Below are 19,667 nucleotides of genomic sequence, written 5' to 3'. Positions count from 1 at the left end.
GATGGATGACTGGCAGACACCACTTGTGATCAGTCTCCATGTGAACACAGAAGTTGACACTAACCCTCTGGCTGTGAGGATCCGACCAGCTCTTTAGCCCAACCTTCAAAGCTGTATCTCTCCAATTTAGACATAACAATGTGGTGAAGAGCCACTCAAGGCCTTGCAGAAATCCAGGCAGATGTCAACAGCTGCCCATCAGTTGTCCACCCATGCCCATCGCTCCATTATCAGAAGGCCAGCAGACTACTGAGGCACAATCTGTTCTCAGTGAAGCTGAGCTGGCTGTCTTGGATCACCTCCACATCTCACGTGTGCCTTAACATCTCTTCCAGGAGGATCTGTTCCATGGTCTTCCCAGGCACAGAGATGAGACTCGCCCTAGACAACCTGCTGGGTGGATGTTCCACCACATCCTCACTTACCCATCCCTTATCATGAATCACTGTTTTCTACAAGCAAAGAATAACCACATAACACCTAAAAAATATCCCTACCCTATCACTACTACCAAAGAGGAAAAAAAAGATTCAGAATTACAACAGTCAAACTTCTTGGAAAAAATTTAATAAGACAAACACCTTCACATTACAGTTAAATTGTACACCGTAGATTACACGTTTGTATGTGAACTGAATTAGTCTTTTCTTAATTGGATGGTTTCCTCTTTAACTCCGTCTTTGGTGACAACACAGATCTTAAGAGCATCACCAGTGTACACGTCTCTCTCAGCAGCAGAAATAAAGACATCTTTAACCAGCTGCAAAGCCTTCTCCAGGGTCAGAGGTACGTGCTCCACGTTTTGCATGTTCTTGAAACCAATCTAAGGAAACATAAAGCATTTCAAAGGAAGCAGCTTCCATCCAACACAAAGGCATTTTCATCCCTGGTGATTTTGTAGCTAGGAACATTTCTTACAAGCAAGTAATCCTAAGTGCCCCTAGAACTTAAAAATCATATAGGAACGTGACTGGCTTTATTCCAGCTGATTTACTTAAGTGCCCAAAATGAAAATGGAGGGCAAAGAATCACTTACTGTGCTTCCAACTCAGAAATGATAAAAACAACTTGCAAGAGAAGATGTTTCATTCTCTGCAGTTAATAAACCTTAATAGTGAATCAAAGCTGAAAAATTAGTTTAAAAAAAACCTGTAAAGATTTCAGTCATTCAGCAATTAAGAGCTTCAATAAAAGTTGCCAGTCAAGTGTTTTCATGGATTCAGTTAAATAAGCTTTCAGCAGTTTTACATAGGAATGTCATGAAAAATAGCCACACCCTTAACAAAACTCTGGAATCTCAGCCAGCCATTTGGTTGTTTAACCCCTTCATTGCTTCGGTCCCTTCCAACTCCTACCACTGTGTGATACATTGATTGAGAAAAATAACTGGAGTGTATAATATGTTCTGCCTTCTTCACTTATTACTACTTAATGCCAGCTATTAGGCAGGTTTACGTTATCTTCCCAATTCCCTTGTCTGCTCATCAGCTTGTGTGGGAAACAATCATAGAATCACCCAGGTTGGAAAAGACCTTGAAGATCATCAAGTCCAACCGCAGCCTAACCACAGTACCCTAATTTCTCAGTTAAAATGTTGAACTACTGTAACCAGACCATCCACTGTCCAGCCTTAATGGAATCTGAAAACTATGTTTTCACACTTGTCCTGAGAAGACAGAATCACACATTTTTTCAGTGTATGGACTGACAACGTTACCTGTAATACACCCAAACTTCCTCTCAAGTACCTCCCAAAAGTGAAGTCGCATTAATTTGAACGTTACAAATCTTCACTGAGATTGTTAAAGAAAGAAAAAAACCCACAAAAAAAACCCAAACAAGAACTATTTTACCTGGTTATCAAGCAATGGCTGCAGCATGGCACTTGCTGATCCACCTGCTTTGAAAGAATCTCTCTGGTATGAGCCTACTGGATCAAAGCTATAGACTGCTCCCTTTCCTTAAAGGAAAAAAAAATAAAGAAGGATTTAATGGCGAAGACCTCTACTTTTTTTAACAACTAGCAGAATGTTTAGTCAGCAGAAGTGCACAGTTCTTGGAACTATATTCCAGAGCGTGTGCTTGGATGCCTCTGCAGTGCCTTCTGGGAAACCGGGATGGTGCTTTGGGCTCTTATGTGCTTCCCTCTGGAGTCAGGCCAGGTTGCGCAAAGCAAGCTGTCCTGTGCCAGCATCAGAGACAGAGATGCACTTTAGCATCTACAGGGTTTCACAAAGGAGTACAAGCGAAAACGCAGTGCCTGCATTCCTTCCCTTCAGACAGGTTGCACCTGATGTGATAAGCTGCCCACACAGCACTGGTAACTGTGCAGCCCCAGCACAGATCTAGATAGTAACTTCACATAGAACAAATCAATCTTACTGAACCCAAATCAAACCCATGTGTGCAAATGCGTACTCTCATGCTTAACACACACTACTGCATCCTCACTGTCCGACATTCACCATTATGCAGGGCAGACTGACTCACCTCACCCTCCACATACTGCAGACATCTCAGCAAGACTGGGGAAGCACTAAAACTTAACTTAGTTTGAACAGCAAACTGCAAAGAGTGGTTGAAATTCTCTAAACAAGATCTCTGAGCTCCTGCTCTAAGTCAGAGAACACACTATTTTAGCAGCTCAACCACAACACCGGACCCAGAAAGTCCTGGAAGAGGAGAATTAAACTTACAGCATCCACGTAGAAGTCATTATTTTTGTTAGAGATTAGTTATTGTTTAAAAGTCCCCATAGAAAACCTGTCTCCAGAGTTGTCCCTCACAGTTCATAATCTCTACTGCACTGAAAGGCACAAATAACATTTGTTTCAAGTCTTACCTTCCTCATCAAGTCCACCAATGATGTTGTAAACGTAGTAAGGAAAGAAACGTCGAGAATACAGGATTGTAGACAGCATTGCTGCAATAGCTCCGGTAGTCATGGTCTTGTTGTTGGAATGCTTGTACATCTGCAAATGGCACAGCACGTCCAGTGGGAATGTCACACACAAATTCATACTTCATCCAAAGTACATTTTCTGTAACTTCATTACTGAGGGAAAATGATGCTTAGCAAAATATTAACCGGTATGCTTACAAAAACAACACTGGTCCAACAGTAATACCCTAAACCAAAATTCATACTTTCCTGAGACATAGCAAAGAACAGATGTTGCCTCATTATTCTCTTTAGTGCTTCCATTTTTAACCCTGTGATGTTACACCCGGCAAGAACAAGGCCTCAATTTCACCCTGCCTGATCTTTCACTAGCAATACAGCTACAGTTACAATATGAACACTTGATGAAAAAGAAGAAATTGTATTTAAAATTATAATAGGCCTCAAATGCAATACCAAAAATACATTTCTAAATACATTAAGATAGCTACCTTTAATCTTGCTTCAATAATCTTTGTGAGTGTAAGGCAGTCACCATGGAAGCCACTGCATCCAATGACTGTTCGCTCTGTTCTGTAAAACAAAGTTTAGTTGTGATTTTAGATTTAGCACGAACTATATCAGCTTCTTATAAAGTAAGTTATGAAAATATCAAGTGTATTTCCAGCTTCTCAAATGCTATCAGAAATAGTTGTCTAAAATGTAGTAGTAACAGGTATTCCAATAATAAAAGCTGACTCATTAAGTGCAGGATCACACAGATGTTAGTCTTCAACCCACTGATTTCCACAGCAAAGCTTTGGAAAGAAAAAAATACCTTAATTTCTTCAAGCACCTCTAACTGTAGCTATTACCAAGCCGTGTCATGTTACTCAATATGTTTTTACTCCATCTGGCCAGGGAACTGCTTTTAGCTGGTGAGGTAATGTTTATGATGTAGGTGATTTTTGGTGTCAGCACAACAGTGGTGACCTCATTGCAGCCTTTCAGTACCTGAAGGGAACCTGTATCCATGAGGGGAGTGAACTCTTCGAAAGGGCTGACAATAGCAGGACACGGGGAAATGGTTTTATGTTAAAAAGGGAAGATTTAGGTTGGATGTTAGGTTAGGGGGAAGTTCTTCACTAGGAGAGTGGTTAGGCCCTGGAACAGGCTGCCCAGGGAGGTTGTGGATGCCCCGTCCTTGGAGGTGTTCAAGACCAGGTTGGACGGGGCCCTGGGCACCTGATCTAGTAAAGGTGTATGTTTGGGGCCCTGCCAGGCAGGGGGTTGGAACTACATCTCCTTGACGGTCCCTTCCAACCACGGGTCATTCTGTGTTACTGTATCTGCTGATGTACTATACAGTATTAGCAGTTTGATCAGTTTCATAGCAAACATTTAACATTAATTAACTGGCACTAACATTTAAGCAATAACTACAGGAACCCACATTTGAATTTTAAGTTCTATAAATCTATGAAAGCCTACAAACACTGACATATTGTCCTGGTTTTGGCTGGGATAGAGCTCACTTTTTTCCTAGTAGCTGCTACGTTGCTGTGCTTTGGATGGAGGGTAACTGTTGGTAACATCCATGTTTTGGCTGTTGCTGAGCAGCATTGCACAGAGCCAAGTTGCTTTCCCAGCTTTTCACACTGCCATGACAGCAACTGAGGCCATGAGGGTGCAAGGGAAGCTGGGAGATGGGACCAGGGCAGGACAGCCAATCCGAACCAGCCAAGGCGATGTCCCATACTGTGCAGGGTCACGTGGACATGATAAAGTTGGAGAGAGCTGATCAATGTCGCAAGGAGAATCTGATCTAAGGAACTGGCTGGGGCATTGGTCAGCAGGTGGGAGAGCAATTGCCCATGCCTTCCATTCTCTTTATTATTATTTCCTTCAATTTTCTGACCTATCAAACTACTTTTGCATCAGCCCATTGGTTTACCTTGTGTTTTTTCCAGTATCATAGTCTCGTGTGGGTTGGAGGGCCCTTAGAGATCATTGAGTCCAACCCCTGGGATTCGAGCCCCTGTGTAGCAGAGCGGGCATTCTACCACCTTGCACACCACAGGGGGATTCGAACCCAGGCTCTCTTTCACATCCCACTGCAGGTGGGTTGTGGTGGAAGCAAGCAATACCTGCCCAGTGCTTTAGCTTCAATGAGGTTAAAACACCAGCACACATTTATAAGTTTAAACACTCAAAACCACTTCAATTGAGATTGCCTCAATTTCTGTCACCCGAATTACCCAAAGCCATCCTGGGCTTCTACACCTAATTGTACTAAAGCAATCTTCCACTGGACAGTAACAGAGAATCAAAGATACTACACAGAGTTACAGGCTCATTCTTCCATTTCAGTCCTTACAAGGTGCAGACTTACAGTTTGTAGCATTTGGGGCTGTCCCGGCTGTGAATTGCATAACCTTCACTCAGCCGTGTGTCGGAGGCAAACAATGCTGAAAGTCTTCCCCAGCGATCGCCAGCACAGTCCTTAAAGAAGAGCATTCATATAATTCACACAATTGGCACAACTTAGTTCTTAGGCAAGCGATGAACAGCCAGAAGAATAACAGAATGACCCGGGTTGGAAGGGACCTCAAGGATCATGTAGTTCCAACCCCCCTGCCTGGCAGGGCCACCAAACATACACATTTACTACATCAGAGTTGCCCAGGCCCGTCCCAACCGGGTCTTTGGAACACCTCCAAGGACGGGGCATCCACAACCTCCCTGGGCAGCCTGTTCCAGGGCCTAACCACTCTCCTAGTGAAGACAGAAGGCAAAACGACAACGAGCAAGACGCAGCCCAGCTCACCTCCCCCCGGCCCATCCCTGCCCGCGGCTCTCACCCGCCGTTGAAGGTGTATGGCGAGAAGCGGTACTGCACAGGTCCGCCCAGCCCATATCCCGGCTCCGGCCTCAGCTCGGCGTATCGCGCTGCGGACAGCATCCCTACGGCACCAGCCCTGCTGTCTCACGGCAAAATGGCGGCACCGGAAGCGAGGAGGCGGCGCTCTACGAGGCACAGGCACCTCGTCTCGTCTGCTCTGGAGGTACCACGCCCCATCGGCGGTGACCACCCGGCCGCATGGAGCCGTGCCAGCCTTCGGGCGGCAGGGCCGGCAAGCACAGCAGGCTCTCGCCATGAGCACACCAGCACACCGTGTGCCCCGGTGGTGCAGTAGTAGCAATGCCGCTTTGCAACACCGCAGGCCCTGGGTTCGAATCCCCCCTGTGGCGCGTGTGGTAGAAGTGCCGCTCTGCTACACAGAGGCTCGAATCCCGGGGGTTGGACTCGATGATCTCTAAGGTCCCTTCCAACCCGCACCACACTGTGACACTGTGAGCACGGCACCACACGCTGTGCCACGAGGTGCGAGTAAAGCCAACACCCCGCAGACAACAGCCCGCAGGCCCCGCCCTCACTCAAGATGGCGGTAAGAGGGGCGGGGCGGATTCGTGGCGGAAGTGACGCAATCGAGGCGCGCCGGCGGCGCGGTCTCGGGGCGCAGCCTGTGTCCCGCAGTTGCGGTGCTGGTTGTGGCGGCGCCGCGCGGCAGGTACCGGCCGTTCCGTGTCCCGCTCCGCCCCGCAGCCCACACGGCGCGGGCTGTGCCGCTTATGGCGGGGGGGGTGGCCGGGCCGAGCCCGCTTCTTACTCCCCGTGGGCGCCGCCGTAGGGTCGGGGTCCTGCGGGCGGGCCCGAGCGGCGGGGAGGGGGGGAGGGAGAGAAGGGATGTGCGGGGTGAGCGGGCCGCGGGCCGAGCGGAGCGACGGGAGCGATCCCGGTACGGCCGTTGGTGCCGGGGGCGTGATGGCGGCGGGACGCGGTCACCGCCTCCCACACGTGACGGCGGGCGGGGAACGCGGCGGCGGCGGCGGCCTTGGGTTCGGTACGGGAGCCGTGATCGGCCCTTGCCCTGCACGTGGGCCTGGTACCGGGGCTCGGCGGCTGGGTTCGGTGTATGTGGAGTCCGCGCGGCGTGTTGGGCCTGAGGATGGGCTGCCCGTGATGCTGGGTAACGGCTGGGCCCCTTCTTTGCACGGTGTGCAACGTGGAAACGCCTTTGGGTAAAACAGCGGGTGGTTAATGTGATACTGAGTGCCTTAAGGACGAGAGAAAGATGGGCAGGCTTTCTTCAAATGTTTCAGTGCTGTGCCTTAAAATGGCTTAGGAGCTCTCTGTGTAAGTGTGCAGTTAAGCTATAAATGAATAGGAAAAATATCTGATAAAAAGGCTTAGCATTTCATAATATAGCTATGCAGAGAAGGAGCTGGGTGTTTGCAGACAGCAGGTTGGCCATGAGTGTGCCCCGGTGGCCCAGAGGGCCAATGGGATCCTGGGGTGCATCAAAAAGAGCATGGCCGGCAGGTTGAGGGAGGTGATCTCCCCCTCTGCCCTGCCCTGCTGAGGCTCCATCTGGAGCACTGCGTCCAGTTCTGGGCTCCCCAGTTCAAGGCAGAACAAGGAGTAGTGGACACAAACTGCAGCATGGGAAGCTCCGTACAAATAGAGGAAGACAGAGCTGCCCAGAGAGGCTGTGGAGTCCCCTTCACAGTAGGTACTCAAAACTTACCCAGCCACTCTCCTGCTGTAGGGATCCTGCTTTAGCAGAGGATTGGGCTCAGTGATCTCTGGAGGTCACTTCCAGCCCTTACAGCGCCATGAAAGCATTTCAGTTCTCTATTTGTATTGTTTCTTTCCATTGCGTGCCAATAGAGGTACAGGTCTTTGTTTAAAAGGCAAAAAACAAACAGTAAGTGAAACAACACCCAGAAGAATACTTTCGTTTCATGCATATACCTGGAATTGGCTTTTAGTTTCCCTTTTTCCCCTCGTGAAGTACGTCATTGCAATTCAAAATACATTAGTGCTTTGCTTTATGGAAGTAGATGGGAGGAGGTTTCCTAAACCTGAGTTTACCAGCAGTATTTTCATATAGCAAAATCAAAAAACAACTTTGGAAGGCCAAGCCTTAACTCTGCCCAGGGGGAGATGTGTGAGCGAAGCGTGGCTTTAGGCTCGTCTGTCAGTAGCTGGTGGAATTCAGTTCTGAAAGTCAATGCTTTCCCATCTGAAGCGATGCATGCAGGACTGGAGCTGTGTGTGAAGGAGGCCTTCGTTGTGGAGGCGGCTGCTCACGTGCAGTGGATGTTCACCAGGGGCACTAGGGCTGTAGAAAGAGATTGCTTTATATAAGGTGCATGGGTGTGTGCGTGCGTATGAGTGTTCTCGCATATATTTGTATGTGGGCATTTCTTATCTAACAGACCAGCTGATAAGCCTGCTTTTGTTTAAATGTTATTCTCAAGATATTACTTCTTTTCTTTTCAGGCCCTGTTTAGTGTTTTAGACTCGCAACGTGTTTTCTCTGGAGCTGATGTTTTCCTGACACGTTTTCAGCTTGGCTAAAAAGCTGCTTTGCTGGAATGCTTTAGAGGGTCAAAAACCCTTTTTGGTTTTAAATTAATTTCAATTAATTGAAGGAAATATTTCTGGCCTCACCAAAGAATAACCGGAATCATGGATCAGAACAACAGCTTGCCACCCTACGCTCAAGGCTTAGCCTCCCCTCAGGTAAAAAGGGATGATGTGATATGCAAAAGCGGTCTGAATTTCTTTGTGGGAGTGTTTTCTGTGTCTTGTATGTTATTTCTTTGTGTCTTTTTTTGTTTGTGTGTTTGCAGATCTGAAAAATTCTACTGTATATAACTTACTCAGTAAAAAGCAGAGATGAAAAACCATTTATATATAGATAGATAGATAGATATGGGTATATATAGATATATATCCAGAGGTTTAAGAAATACACTGATATATTTATGGTTTTCATGAAGCTGAAACATTACTGGCATGTTGAAAATAAGAAGGTTCAGGGGAGACCTCATTGCAGCCTTCCAGCACTTGAAGGGAACTTGCAAGCAGGAGGAGGGGGGCTGACTTTTTAACATGGTCTAATAGCAGTAGGACAACGGGGAATGGCTTTAAACTAAAAGAGGGAAATTTAGGTTAGATGTTAGGAGGAAATTCTTTATTCAGAGAGTGGTCAGGCACAGAGAAGCCTGTGAAGCTTCTCTTGGCCAGAGAAGCTGTGGATGCCCCATCCCTGGAGGCATTCAAGGCCAGGTTGGATGGGGCCCTGAGCTGGTGGGTGGCAGCCCTGCCTATGGCAGAGGGTGGGACTGGATGGACTTTCCCTTCCAACTCAAGTCATTGTATCATTTTAACTTTGTTCATTGCTTTTGGAATCCTTTAAATTGGCTTATATGTAATGGACTACAGTTGTGCTGTGAATGCATTTGCATTCTAATGATTGCAAGTAGGAATTGTGGGTCAAAGTTGAGACGCACTTTCCAGGTATTGTAGGAAACGTACCAGCGTCGCTGACTGGTGCTGAGAAGTGTTGGAATTGACAGATCGATTGAGGTTGTGATTCATGTTGTGTAAGAACTGAATCTTCCAAAGGTTTTCTGTTTTTAGCAAGTTAGTAATATACCGTGGGCTTGATGTGACCAGCTAAGATGATTTATTCTTAGACTCCTACTACTTCAAGCTTCTTCTCTTTAAAACAATGTTAAGTCAAAGCGTCTGTGGTTTCTTTTTCATGTTTTCTTCTGCAGGGTGCAATGACTCCTGGAATTCCAATTTTTAGCCCAATGATGCCCTATGGCACGGGACTGACACCGCAGCCTGTCCAGAGCACCAACAGTCTGTCTATCCTTGAGGAACAGCAGCGGCAGCAGCAGCAGCAGCAACAGGCAGCACAGCAGTCTACATCACAGCAAGCGACACAGGGAACATCTGGTCAAACTCCTCAGCTCTTCCACTCACAGACTCTTACCACAGCCCCTTTACCAGGAACCACACCTCTGTACCCCTCCCCAATGACTCCAATGACTCCTATAACTCCTGCGACACCGGCATCCGAGAGCTCTGGGATAGTGCCACAGCTACAGTGAGTGTGTTGTGTGCTTGTACACCGTGACATCTCAGGATGTGCTTTAACTCGAAATATCCAAGAGCAAAGCCACATAAGTAATTGTGTACTGCATTTTGATAGGAAAGAAGGTCTTGAATATTTATTTGTATGAGTAGTGCAGAACATTGACATTGTAAACTACTTTTTACAAGGGTGGATAGTGATAGGACAAGGGGGAATGGTTTTAAACTGAGACAGGGGAGGTTTAGGTTAGGTATTAGGAAGAAGTTTTTCACCCAGAGGGTGGTGATGCACTGGAACAGGTTGCCCATGGAGGTTGTAGATGCCCCATCCCTGGAGGCATTCAAGGCCAGGCTGGATGTGGCTCTGGGCAGCCTGGTCTGGTGGTTGGCGACCCTGCACATAGCAGGGGTGTGCAGAGAATTTTGTTGGTGAGATAACATCTGTAATGGAATTGGAAGGGTTGAAAGGAAGTACTGCCCTAAAAGAGGAGTTTCCTGTCAGTAGGAGAGATGTCACTTAAGCTTGCTTGGTTAAACAAATGAAAAGAAATTAGTAAGTATGTTATGATGGATAAGATGCGTGAATTCTTTAATTTACTTTTTAAAATGTATTTCTCTGAACTATTTTCAGGAATATTGTGTCCACGGTGAATCTCGGTTGCAAACTTGATTTAAAAACAATTGCGCTTCGTGCCCGAAATGCTGAATATAATCCCAAGGTAAGAGAAGTGTGTTAGAATGTATCCAGTAACAGGTATGTGGGCAGAACATCTCTGGAGTGTGCTTTGCTGTAAGTAGCTGGATTGAACAGGGGGGGTTTTATGGCCTCGCTCCCCCTCTAAGCTCTGTTCTTTCAGATATTCCCCCAGTACTGGCTGTTGCTGTCTGTTATAACAGCGATGCTGTTAACAACTGCATGTGAGTAAGATGCTCATGCAGCTCACATTTGAGTGTGCGATGCTGGCTGTTATGTTAGGGGTAGGTGGCTGTGCAGAGCTTGTAGGCTAGAACGATCAATATGAAATGCTGGATTTTCACAGCAGAGAGAAAAGAAGGGTTATGTAACGCACTCGTGACTTTTAGTCAGTGCATCCTTTTATGAAACAAATAGCTTGCTTGGCTGTGTTATTTAAGCCACAGTTTGACAAATGTGTTTTTGGGTAACCCATGCTACTACCTTCATTATGTCAGCAGAACAGTAGTACATGAGACTGCATAGTGAACTGGTCCAAGTTTAATACAGCACAGAGATTTTGTGTGTGATACCCACATCAGTTTGCAGTATTTGTTTCTTCAAAGAGCTTAAGAATGTTTATAAATGCAGGTAGAGATGTTACAGTATGTAAAATAAAAAGCTAGAGCTTACTGGGCTACTGTATTCTACCATAGTAGTTAAGGTGAATTCAGTTTACATGGAATATGGCTTCTGACTTCCCAGTGGTTCTGTTTGATGACACTGTAATGCTACCCAAATGTTTAAGGTACAAAACCAAAGTAGACCATAAAGTATTTGCATAACCTTCCATCCTGCTTAGAACAGATTGAATTTCAAGACGTGGAGGAAAACTTGGTGTTAAGATCATTGCTGTCATTGTGTTGCAAACATTAGTAGTATTTGTGTCGTGTATGTGGTAGTTAGAAATGAGCTTAGTAAAAGAGGAGTGCAGTACTAAAAATCCTTCCTGTTCAACTCTAAGTGCATTTGAAACTAAATAAAGCTTGCTTGAATGAAGAGTGTTCTGCAAATATACTTGAATCTAATTATTTCTTTGCAATGGCTACTTAGATTATGCAAACTCGGTTTTAATGTACTTGTTACATTTGTGTATCACTAATAATTTCCATGCTCACATTTCAGCGTTTTGCTGCTGTTATTATGAGAATAAGAGAACCACGTACTACTGCACTTATATTCAGCTCTGGAAAAATGGTGTGCACAGGAGCAAAAAGGTAAGCTCAGCTGGTAGGAGCAAACTAATTAAGGCCATCTTTTCTTTTGAAATCACAATGCTTTAGAAATATAGTTTCTTTTATACGGTGTTTATATACATGTTGTATATGTATACCCATATAAAATGGCTATGCACTGTAACTGTTTAAACTATAGGGGCAGTGGCAGGATAAGCACAATTTGGTGTTTGTTTCATTTACTGTGGGTCAGGAGCTCCAAGTCTCTGGTACCTGTAGTCTGATCTGTTCTTAATGGGATCACTGAGGCATCAGACTTGAAAACTGGCAGGAGAGAAATTCTGCTGTGAAGTCCTTTGGGAATCCAGAAGGAATAACCTAATGAGCAGAGATCGTGGAATCATGAAATAATTTGGGTTGGAAGGGACCTTTAAGATCATCCAGTTCCAATTCCCTTGCTATGGGCAGGGACACCTCCCTCTAGATCAGGTTGCTCAAAGCATCCAGAGAGCATCCACAGCCTCTCTGGGCAACCTGTTCCAGTGTTTCACCACCCTCACAGTAAATAATTTCTTCCTAATATCCAGTCTAAATCTATACTCTTCCAGTTCAAAGCCATTTCTCCTCATCCTGTCACTACACACCCATATAAAAAGTCCCTTTCCAGTTTTCCTGTAGGCTCCCTTCAGGTACTGAAAGGCTGCAATGAGGTCTCCTTGGAGTCTTCTCCAGGCTTAAGAACCCCAGCTCTCTCAGCCTGTCCTTGTAGGGGACAGAGTAGAGTTTTCTGCTTCATAAACAGTGAATGCAGTGTTAAAGTGTTCGGGACCTTGGTACTACAACTGAGTGTGCAAACCAGTAGTAGTTGTTCATTTTGGATGTAAACATTTTGCAACTCTCCTGCAACACACGCAATGTTTCTTTCCCAGTTAAATATTTGTGGCTTGGTGCTGTTTGCTTGAAGTAGTGCTTAATAAGGGAAATAAGCTGGCTCTTTTTTTCTCCCTTCAGCGAAGAACAGTCCAGACTGGCAGCAAGGAAGTACGCAAGAGTTGTTCAGAAACTGGGTTTTCCTGCGAAATTTTTGGATTTTAAGATTCAGAACATGGTGGGCAGCTGTGATGTGAAGTTTCCTATCAGATTAGAAGGATTGGTACTCACACACCAGCAGTTCAGCAGGTAAATGAAGGTTTGCCTACCTTTCATTCTTGCTGTGTTGTGACTAGCTTAGAGCGGCATCTGTTTAGATTGTTCCCTTACACCAGAGAGGATGCAGCATCTTTGTTCCTATCCTAGCTCTGCCTCTGGAGTAACTGATGTTATTTTCATGGGTAGATATTGGGCAGCGATTCTTTGCTACTCATCCCAAATGGTTTACATCTGCACTGTCCATTTCTGCAGCCCTGCAGATGAAGGGCAAGGACATTTGTCTGTTGGCACGTTGAAACACTGTGACTCTTCTCTTACAGCTATGAGCCAGAATTGTTTCCTGGCTTAATCTACAGAATGATCAAGCCAAGAATTGTTCTGCTTATTTTTGTTTCTGGAAAAGTGGTTTTAACTGGTAAGTCAATATTTTCTTCCAGTAGGTTAGATTTAGACTGCATTAGAAACAGTGCTCCCACAAGTATGCAATTTATTAGCTGCTCTTCTTCAGAAACAACAGTACTGGGAAAGGAACAGACAGCACAGTATTTTGTGGATGAGAACCCACAGAGCAAACCACATGTATTTGGTTAAACCATATAAGCAACCATCTTGAATCCTGATGAAGAATGGCGGGTGCCCAAAAAGAGCCTATCTAACGTTCCCAGCAACATCCATAAGTCTGCTTCTGTTCACTGGGTGCGCGTGACTGAGCTCAGTGTGTTGTAACAGCTTGGTTGGAGGCTGCTGCCATTTCCCTTTGATGCAGCAGCCAAAGAAGGGGAGATACCCATGCTCTGAGGCTTCCTTAACCTTGGGGATTCTGCCTATACTCTTTCTTCCTTTTCCCCCTTCACTGATAAATGAATCCACAGATGAAAGAAGGAACATATACCTGCACTATGGCCTCTGCTGGCCTCTGCTTCAGTCATCATTTCCTTGTTTCCCCAGATATTTGCACTGTTGAATAAAACTGCTGTTGAGGCCTTTCTCCATAAACATCCTATGGGGCTGCGCTTTGCAGTTGAGTGTACTGAGAAAACATGCTTAGAAAATCTCATTTACAAGTATGTCATAAGCATGAAGATGGTAATGAAACAAACTCTCAGGCCTTCATTTATTACCCTTCTGTTTATTCTAATAATGTGTGTTCTATAGGAAATGTCTATTTAAAGGAAGAATTACATGCAGAAATAGAGAACTGTTTGGTTCTGAAGAGAGAGAGGGAATTAAGTCATTTTCTCTCTTCTTGCAGGTGCTAAAGTTCGAGCAGAAATCTATGAAGCATTTGAAAACATCTATCCTATTTTAAAGGGTTTCCGGAAGACAACGTAACAGTTTCTACATACTGCAGAGAAATTGGGGGGTACATTTAGAAAGGCATCGCGTATGGCACAGCAGTAACAAGAGATGGACTTCAGTGAAACTGCAACACCAGACTTGGACTATTTCCCAGTTAGTGCCTATTTCCCTGACACTCAAGGGGAATTGTTTTATCGATGATGATGTCTACTGAGTTACTGTGAGTTGCTTTGTTGGGCTGCTCCTTGGGCAGTCCCTCCGAGTTTTATTTATATTCTAGCTTTTAAATAGTTTTAATGCCAGTTCTATTAATAGAAAATTCATAAATTGGTTTAAAAGATGAACGCAACCGTGTCACTCAGTGTATAAACCACTTGAGTTGCCATGTATATATGTTTTAATTTCCTTCCATTAAGACCATGGTTTTTATAATTTCCAAAGTTAAGCTTTTAAATTCCTTCAGTTTTCAATTCCTTTCGGTGCCAGACACATTCCCTCTTTCCAGTATTAAGCAAGGCAGAATAAATTTATTAATGAAAACAGCTCACTGTACATATATATAAATATATATATATATAATATATATATATTCCTCCTCTTTTCTCCTTCAGCTCCACATGTACAATAAACCCTGTTTATACAATTATGGGAACTGTCTTAATGAGTTTTACAATTGCACAGCTGGGAAAGTGAAATATATGAAGAGGTTCTTTTCAGTTTAATCTGGATTTTTGACTAGCACACACACTACTGTCATCTGGAGAAAATCTGAACAACGCTCTGGCTTGCTTAGCAGTAGTCATATCCTTGGCAACATTCAGCCCGATTACTTCCAGTGCACTAACAGGAAAGAGAAGACTGGCTACAGGAGTTTGTGTTCAAGTATGTGTTGCCTCCCATTCAACAGATGGGATTTATGCAAGTCTTACACAGCCACACTTGAGTGAATTGGAACAAAGGATTCTTGGTTAGCTTCTAAGATTTCTTATAAATCACTTTTGTATTTTACCAACTATGACAGTCTCACTATATTAGTGTTCATATAAAATGTCAAAGCCCTTCCAACTGGAGTCAGTGTGTACATAATCTCCCCTTTGAAGTGTGCTTGAAGCTTAATGGGCTGAGAACTAAGAATAAACTTTTTTTTCTCCAGTACATTTCCAGTAATAGCCTTTTTATGACTTGCACATTCTTTCAAACAGCTTTTATCTAAAACTAACCCAAATGTAACCATGGTCTCTTAATTAAAATGATGTTTCATTCCAGATAAGTAGTTATGGCTGGCTTTGCTACCGCACCATATGCAAATCCTGAGTGAACTTATTAATTCTTAATCTTTGATTATTGCTGTAGTGGTGCACGCTATGCACCGCTATTAGCAGGTCTTTCAATAACTGGTTTAAATGATCTTAGCAGGAAGTTGATGTACTTACCTGGGCAGGGCTACATAATTAAACAAGATACAGCACACAGCAGTGATGCAGTATGTGGGTAAGCTGGTCCAGTGTTCATCTGTATCGCCATCTGTGCTGCTGTAGCATCTGCAGAACTGTTAACTATGGCAGGAAGACTTTACACACTATATCATATAGTTTTCATTCCAATCAGCCAAGCTGTGCTGTAGTGACAGGATGGTTTGTGCTATTCCAGGAAACGACCCTTCTAGAAGTGTGGTGATGAGTAAACAGCTTTACACTTACGGTGCTCTCTGCCTGCTCAGTTGAGGATTCACAGCCTCTAAACTAAAATCACTCGTGGAAGAATCACTGGTAAACAGGCATGGAGGGCTCGAGCAGGATAAGAGAATAAGTAACTGAAGTAAATTCTGCACTGTAGTAACTATCTTAAGTCAAATAGAACAATTACTTGTTCATTTTATACCCAATTGCCATTAATCACTACACCTAACAACTGCCAAGATCCAGCGCAGCATTTGGAAGAGAAAAGCATAATTAAGTTGCCTGTTTAAAGGCAATTTAACCGTTATACAGCTTAATCATAGCTATGACTGCTGTAACCTGCTGAGCATCGGCATGCAAGTGAGCTTAGAGCTTTCCTCTGTGTATTACTGCCCATTCTTATAAAGCACAGTTCTCTCAGGCAGTCTTCTATGATTCACAAATTCAGTTGCCAAAAGGATACTTTCACACCAGTCCAAAACCATTTAATCTTTATTTATTTAAGTAAACATTCAGAGTTGAGATCTGAAGTGAAATTCCATGAAGAACTGCATCTGGCTTTATTACCGACGTCAAGTTGCTCCTCTAGAGCATAACAGAGGTTGCTTAGGGATCTCCTATCCCATACCAAGACAAGTGTTAGACTGGGATCAATGATGTTAGTTCAGTTTCCTGCAGATGCACTGAAAAATGAGCTAAGTGTAATATATAGATGATTCAACTTAGGAACTTAATGGAAGTTCAGTAGAGTCTACAGAGAAGTCTTGTTTCCATATGAACTCCTCAGCATACTTGTTTTCTGCACTGCAGTTCTCAGCACACGTGTAGACCACCAGTGTTCCCCAGTCAATGCTCTCCCCAAGGCTGTCAACCTTAAGGTGGTTCAGGAGCTGTGGCATTATCTTCAAGGAAAAGCACAGGTTACAACTAGTGAGTTTACATTTCCTGACAGCGTACTAGATGCCAAGGGAATCAAAGGCATGACTCTACTGAAGCCTACTACAAATTCTGTAGATGGGCATTGTTAAACTTAGCAGCTACTTTCCATTTCCTAGTTTGGAGCACAGGCCTTATGAGGAGCAGCTGAGGGAGCTGGGATTGTTCAGCCTGGAGAAGAGGAGGCTCAGGGGAGACCTTATTGCTCTCTATAACTTCCTGAAGGGAGGTTGTAGTGAGCTGGGGGTCGGCCTCTTCTCTCATATAACTGGTGATAGGACTGGAGGGAATGGCTTCAGGCTGGACATTAGGAAGTATTACTTCTCTGAAAGAGTGGTCAGGTACTGGAATGGGCTGCCCAGGGAGATGGTGGAGTCACTGACCCTGGGGGGTGTACAAGGAATGACTGGATGTTGTGTTGAGGGACATAGTTTAGTGGAAGCTATTGGTAATAGGTGAACGGTTGGACTGGATGATCTTTTAGGTCTTTTCCAACCTTGGTGGCTCTATGAATGCTTGCAGCTCAGTGTACTTCCAGTTCACATCCCAAATGCTTCTATAGGGTGCAAATTAATAGGATGGGAATCTACCTTCTGTATGTGAAAGAAATCCTATAGGGAAAAGCAGCTGGAAGAGTAAACGTGTTCTGTACAAGTCAACACTGTTATTCTGCAGCAACTTCAACTACTTTGCTAGAAGTGTATGCCCCTACAATTCAATTCCATTAAATCTGTACTGTATTAAAGGTATTATCTTTAAATTAATTTACATACCTGGAATTCAAATACCCTCTTGGCACCACACGAGCAATTTGGGATATCTTTTTCTTCAGGAATATTTTCACCCGATACCCAGACTGGGCCTTCTCCTCCTCTGCAGTATCTGATTATCTAAAATGAAGCAGAAATTAAGCAATTTCAGTGAACATCGTGTTATAAAACACAGATGCAGCTTTAAGATGGCTGCGGAAGAAGGTCTGTTCCTTTAAGTCACATTCATGGAGAAGCTTATCAGCAGATAATTAATCTTAATTGAGATGCATGGAGAATGACAAGGCATTCCCATCATTCACTGTATGAAAGAAATGAAAGGATTGAAAGTGTGACATTTTACAGGAGCACAACGCTGTGCAAGTTCTAAGGCTGCTTCATCTTCTGACCTGCTCTGGCTCAGCAGTTATTCGATCTTTAAAGGCTTGGAAGATCTTGTCTTCTTTAGTCTCATGTTTTGCCATTGCTTCTAATGTCTGTTCATCTAACGCTTCACCTAAGTAAGAAAACAAACAAACACACAGTGATTACAAGTTAACACAAGAAAGCAAAAGTTAAAAGCAATATTACATCCTTAAGAGCACTTGGCTCTCAGTCCTAGCTACATCACTCTAATTTTGGTGGCATATTAATGCATGCATGCATTTATTAGTCACCATGAACAACCGTAGATGTAACTTTTGGTCAGGGGTAGTTTACAAGGAGCACTTAACAACTACAGCATTGGACGTTTTAAAGATGTAATGCAGGCTTTGCTACTTATCTATTTCTTACTTGTAGTGCTCGTGACTCTGCTTTCCTCTTGTTCCAGTTCCTTGGATGCACCCACAGCTCCTTTCCCATTGTTGGGATCCACAGCGCTGTCAGCAGGAAGCTCTGCTTCCTCGGGTTCTATCAGAATCTCATATTCTGGAAACAGGAATTCGTTGTGGTCCTGCTCTGCGTCCTCAGTGGCACCTGTAAAACAAAAACCAGATACAACTTCACAAGGTCATCTCATGTTTCTTCTACCCAGAAGTAGCTGCTACAGTGTTCTACGTAGCAAAATACACAGCCCAAATGTTACAAAGGCAGATACAAACTACATCACAGAATTGTAGGGGTTGGAAGGGACCTCCAGAAATCATCGAGTCCAACCCCCCTGCCAAAGCAGGCTCCCTACACCACGTCACACAGGTAGGCGTCCAGGTGGGTCTTGAATATCTCCAGAGAAGGAGACTCCACCACCTCCCTGGGCAGCCTGTTCCAGTGCTCCGTCACTCTCAGCGTGAAGAAGTTCTTGCGCACATTCGTGCGGAACTTCCTATGCATCACTGCTAGACCAACCATAAACACTGGCACATATCCGCTCTTCACCCTCACTTCAGGGCCCAGACCCACCTGCATCCCGGTCCGTCCCGCAGTAGCGGCGATGCCCCCGCTTCCAGTCCATCGCCTGGTGCTCGGGTCCGCAATAGGCGGCGCGGCGGCAGCGGCCGCAGGCGCGTGGTCCCAGGCAGCCGCACACGCGGCACAGAGCGGCGCCGCTGCGGAGCCGCCGCGGGATGGGCTCGGGTCTCGGCGGGGGCCGTTCGGACGGCGGCTCCTCGGGGTAGGTGGCGTTGCGGCGCGGCAGCTGGTTCCGGAACGCTGAAGGGAACAAGCGGCAGGTGAGCGCGGCGCCGAGCGGAGCTTCCCTCCTCCCCGCCCGCGGCCCCCGGCTCACCGCACAGCGGCCCCGCCGGGCCCGGCAGGCGGTAACAGGCGGCGCCGCGGCAGGCGAAGACGAAGAGAGAGCGGTGGAAGGCGTCGGGGCGGCCGGGCAGCGGGGCGTACAGCTGCAGCAGGAAGGCGCGGGGCTGCAGGCAGCGGCCGCAGCGCAGCGCGTCCGAACCCGGCAGCCCGGCCTCGCCCAGCCACGCCGGCCGCCCCCCGACCTTGCTGGGGAACTGGGCGCTGCGCAGCCGCCAGACGCCGTCCGGGCCCACCGGCTCTGCGAAGCCCAGCTCCACGCCGCCCGCCATGCTGCACACAGCGCAGGAAGTCAGGCCAGCCCCGCGCCGCCACACGGCCACGAACGGCGGTGCAGCGATAACAAACGGCCACACGGC

General features: G+C 45.5%; 3 protein-coding genes across 3 annotated transcripts; 1 reads left to right on the top strand and 2 right to left on the bottom strand.

Annotated features, from left to right (window-relative positions):
• Positions 1 to 545: 545 nt before the first annotated feature.
• On the bottom strand, positions 546 to 5,909 carry PSMB1 (proteasome 20S subunit beta 1). Its single transcript, XM_015857920.2, is given in 7 exon segments — positions 546 to 823; positions 1,854 to 1,960; positions 2,843 to 2,972; positions 3,394 to 3,475; positions 5,274 to 5,350; positions 5,353 to 5,383; positions 5,743 to 5,909. Coding segments are annotated over 7 exon segments (714 nt in total). The 5' UTR covers positions 5,844 to 5,909; the 3' UTR covers positions 546 to 637.
• Positions 5,910 to 6,343: 434 nt separating this feature from the next.
• Positions 6,344 to 15,347, top strand: TBP (TATA-box binding protein). Its single transcript, XM_015857924.1, has 8 exons — positions 6,344 to 6,453; positions 8,229 to 8,471; positions 9,515 to 9,849; positions 10,468 to 10,555; positions 11,695 to 11,786; positions 12,756 to 12,923; positions 13,214 to 13,308; positions 14,146 to 15,347. The coding sequence occupies exons 2-8, from the start codon at positions 8,418 to 8,420 to the stop codon at positions 14,223 to 14,225; spliced, it is 912 nt and encodes a 303-aa protein (XP_015713410.1). The 5' UTR covers positions 6,344 to 6,453; positions 8,229 to 8,417; the 3' UTR covers positions 14,226 to 15,347.
• Positions 15,348 to 16,345: 998 nt separating this feature from the next.
• Positions 16,346 to 19,605, bottom strand: PDCD2 (programmed cell death 2). Its single transcript, XM_015857923.2, has 6 exons — positions 19,283 to 19,605; positions 18,958 to 19,206; positions 18,352 to 18,534; positions 17,967 to 18,073; positions 17,581 to 17,697; positions 16,346 to 16,773 (listed from the first exon to the last, which is right to left on the bottom strand). Exons 1-6 carry the CDS (start codon positions 19,578 to 19,580, stop codon positions 16,594 to 16,596), a joined length of 1,134 nt encoding a protein of 377 aa, XP_015713409.1. The 5' UTR covers positions 19,581 to 19,605; the 3' UTR covers positions 16,346 to 16,593.
• Positions 19,606 to 19,667: the final 62 nt, after the last annotated feature.

This window comes from Coturnix japonica, chromosome 3, assembly GCF_001577835.2.
Source record: "Coturnix japonica isolate 7356 chromosome 3, Coturnix japonica 2.1, whole genome shotgun sequence".
Lineage (NCBI taxonomy): Eukaryota > Metazoa > Chordata > Aves > Galliformes > Phasianidae > Coturnix > Coturnix japonica.
This window is presented reverse-complemented; position numbering and strand designations above follow the sequence as displayed.

Coding starts and splice junctions, on each gene's coding strand:
- TBP (XM_015857924.1), top strand. CDS start 8,418: ATGGATCAGAACAACAGCTTGCCACCCTACGCTCAAGGCTTAGCCTCC. Junction 11,787..12,755: donor GTGTGCACAGGAGCAAAAAG/GTAAGCTCAGCT, acceptor TTCTCCCTTCAG/CGAAGAACAGTCCAGACTGG. Junction 12,924..13,213: donor ACACACCAGCAGTTCAGCAG/GTAAATGAAGGT, acceptor CTTCTCTTACAG/CTATGAGCCAGAATTGTTTC.
- PDCD2 (XM_015857923.2), bottom strand. CDS start 19,580: ATGGCGGGCGGCGTGGAGCTGGGCTTCGCAGAGCCGGTGGGCCCGGAC. Junction 19,207..19,282: donor CCCGGCGGGGCCGCTGTGCG/GTGAGCCGGGGG, acceptor TGTTCCCTTCAG/CGTTCCGGAACCAGCTGCCG. Junction 18,074..18,351: donor CAGAGTCACGAGCACTACAA/GTAAGAAATAGA, acceptor TTTCTTACTTAG/GTGAAGCGTTAGATGAACAG.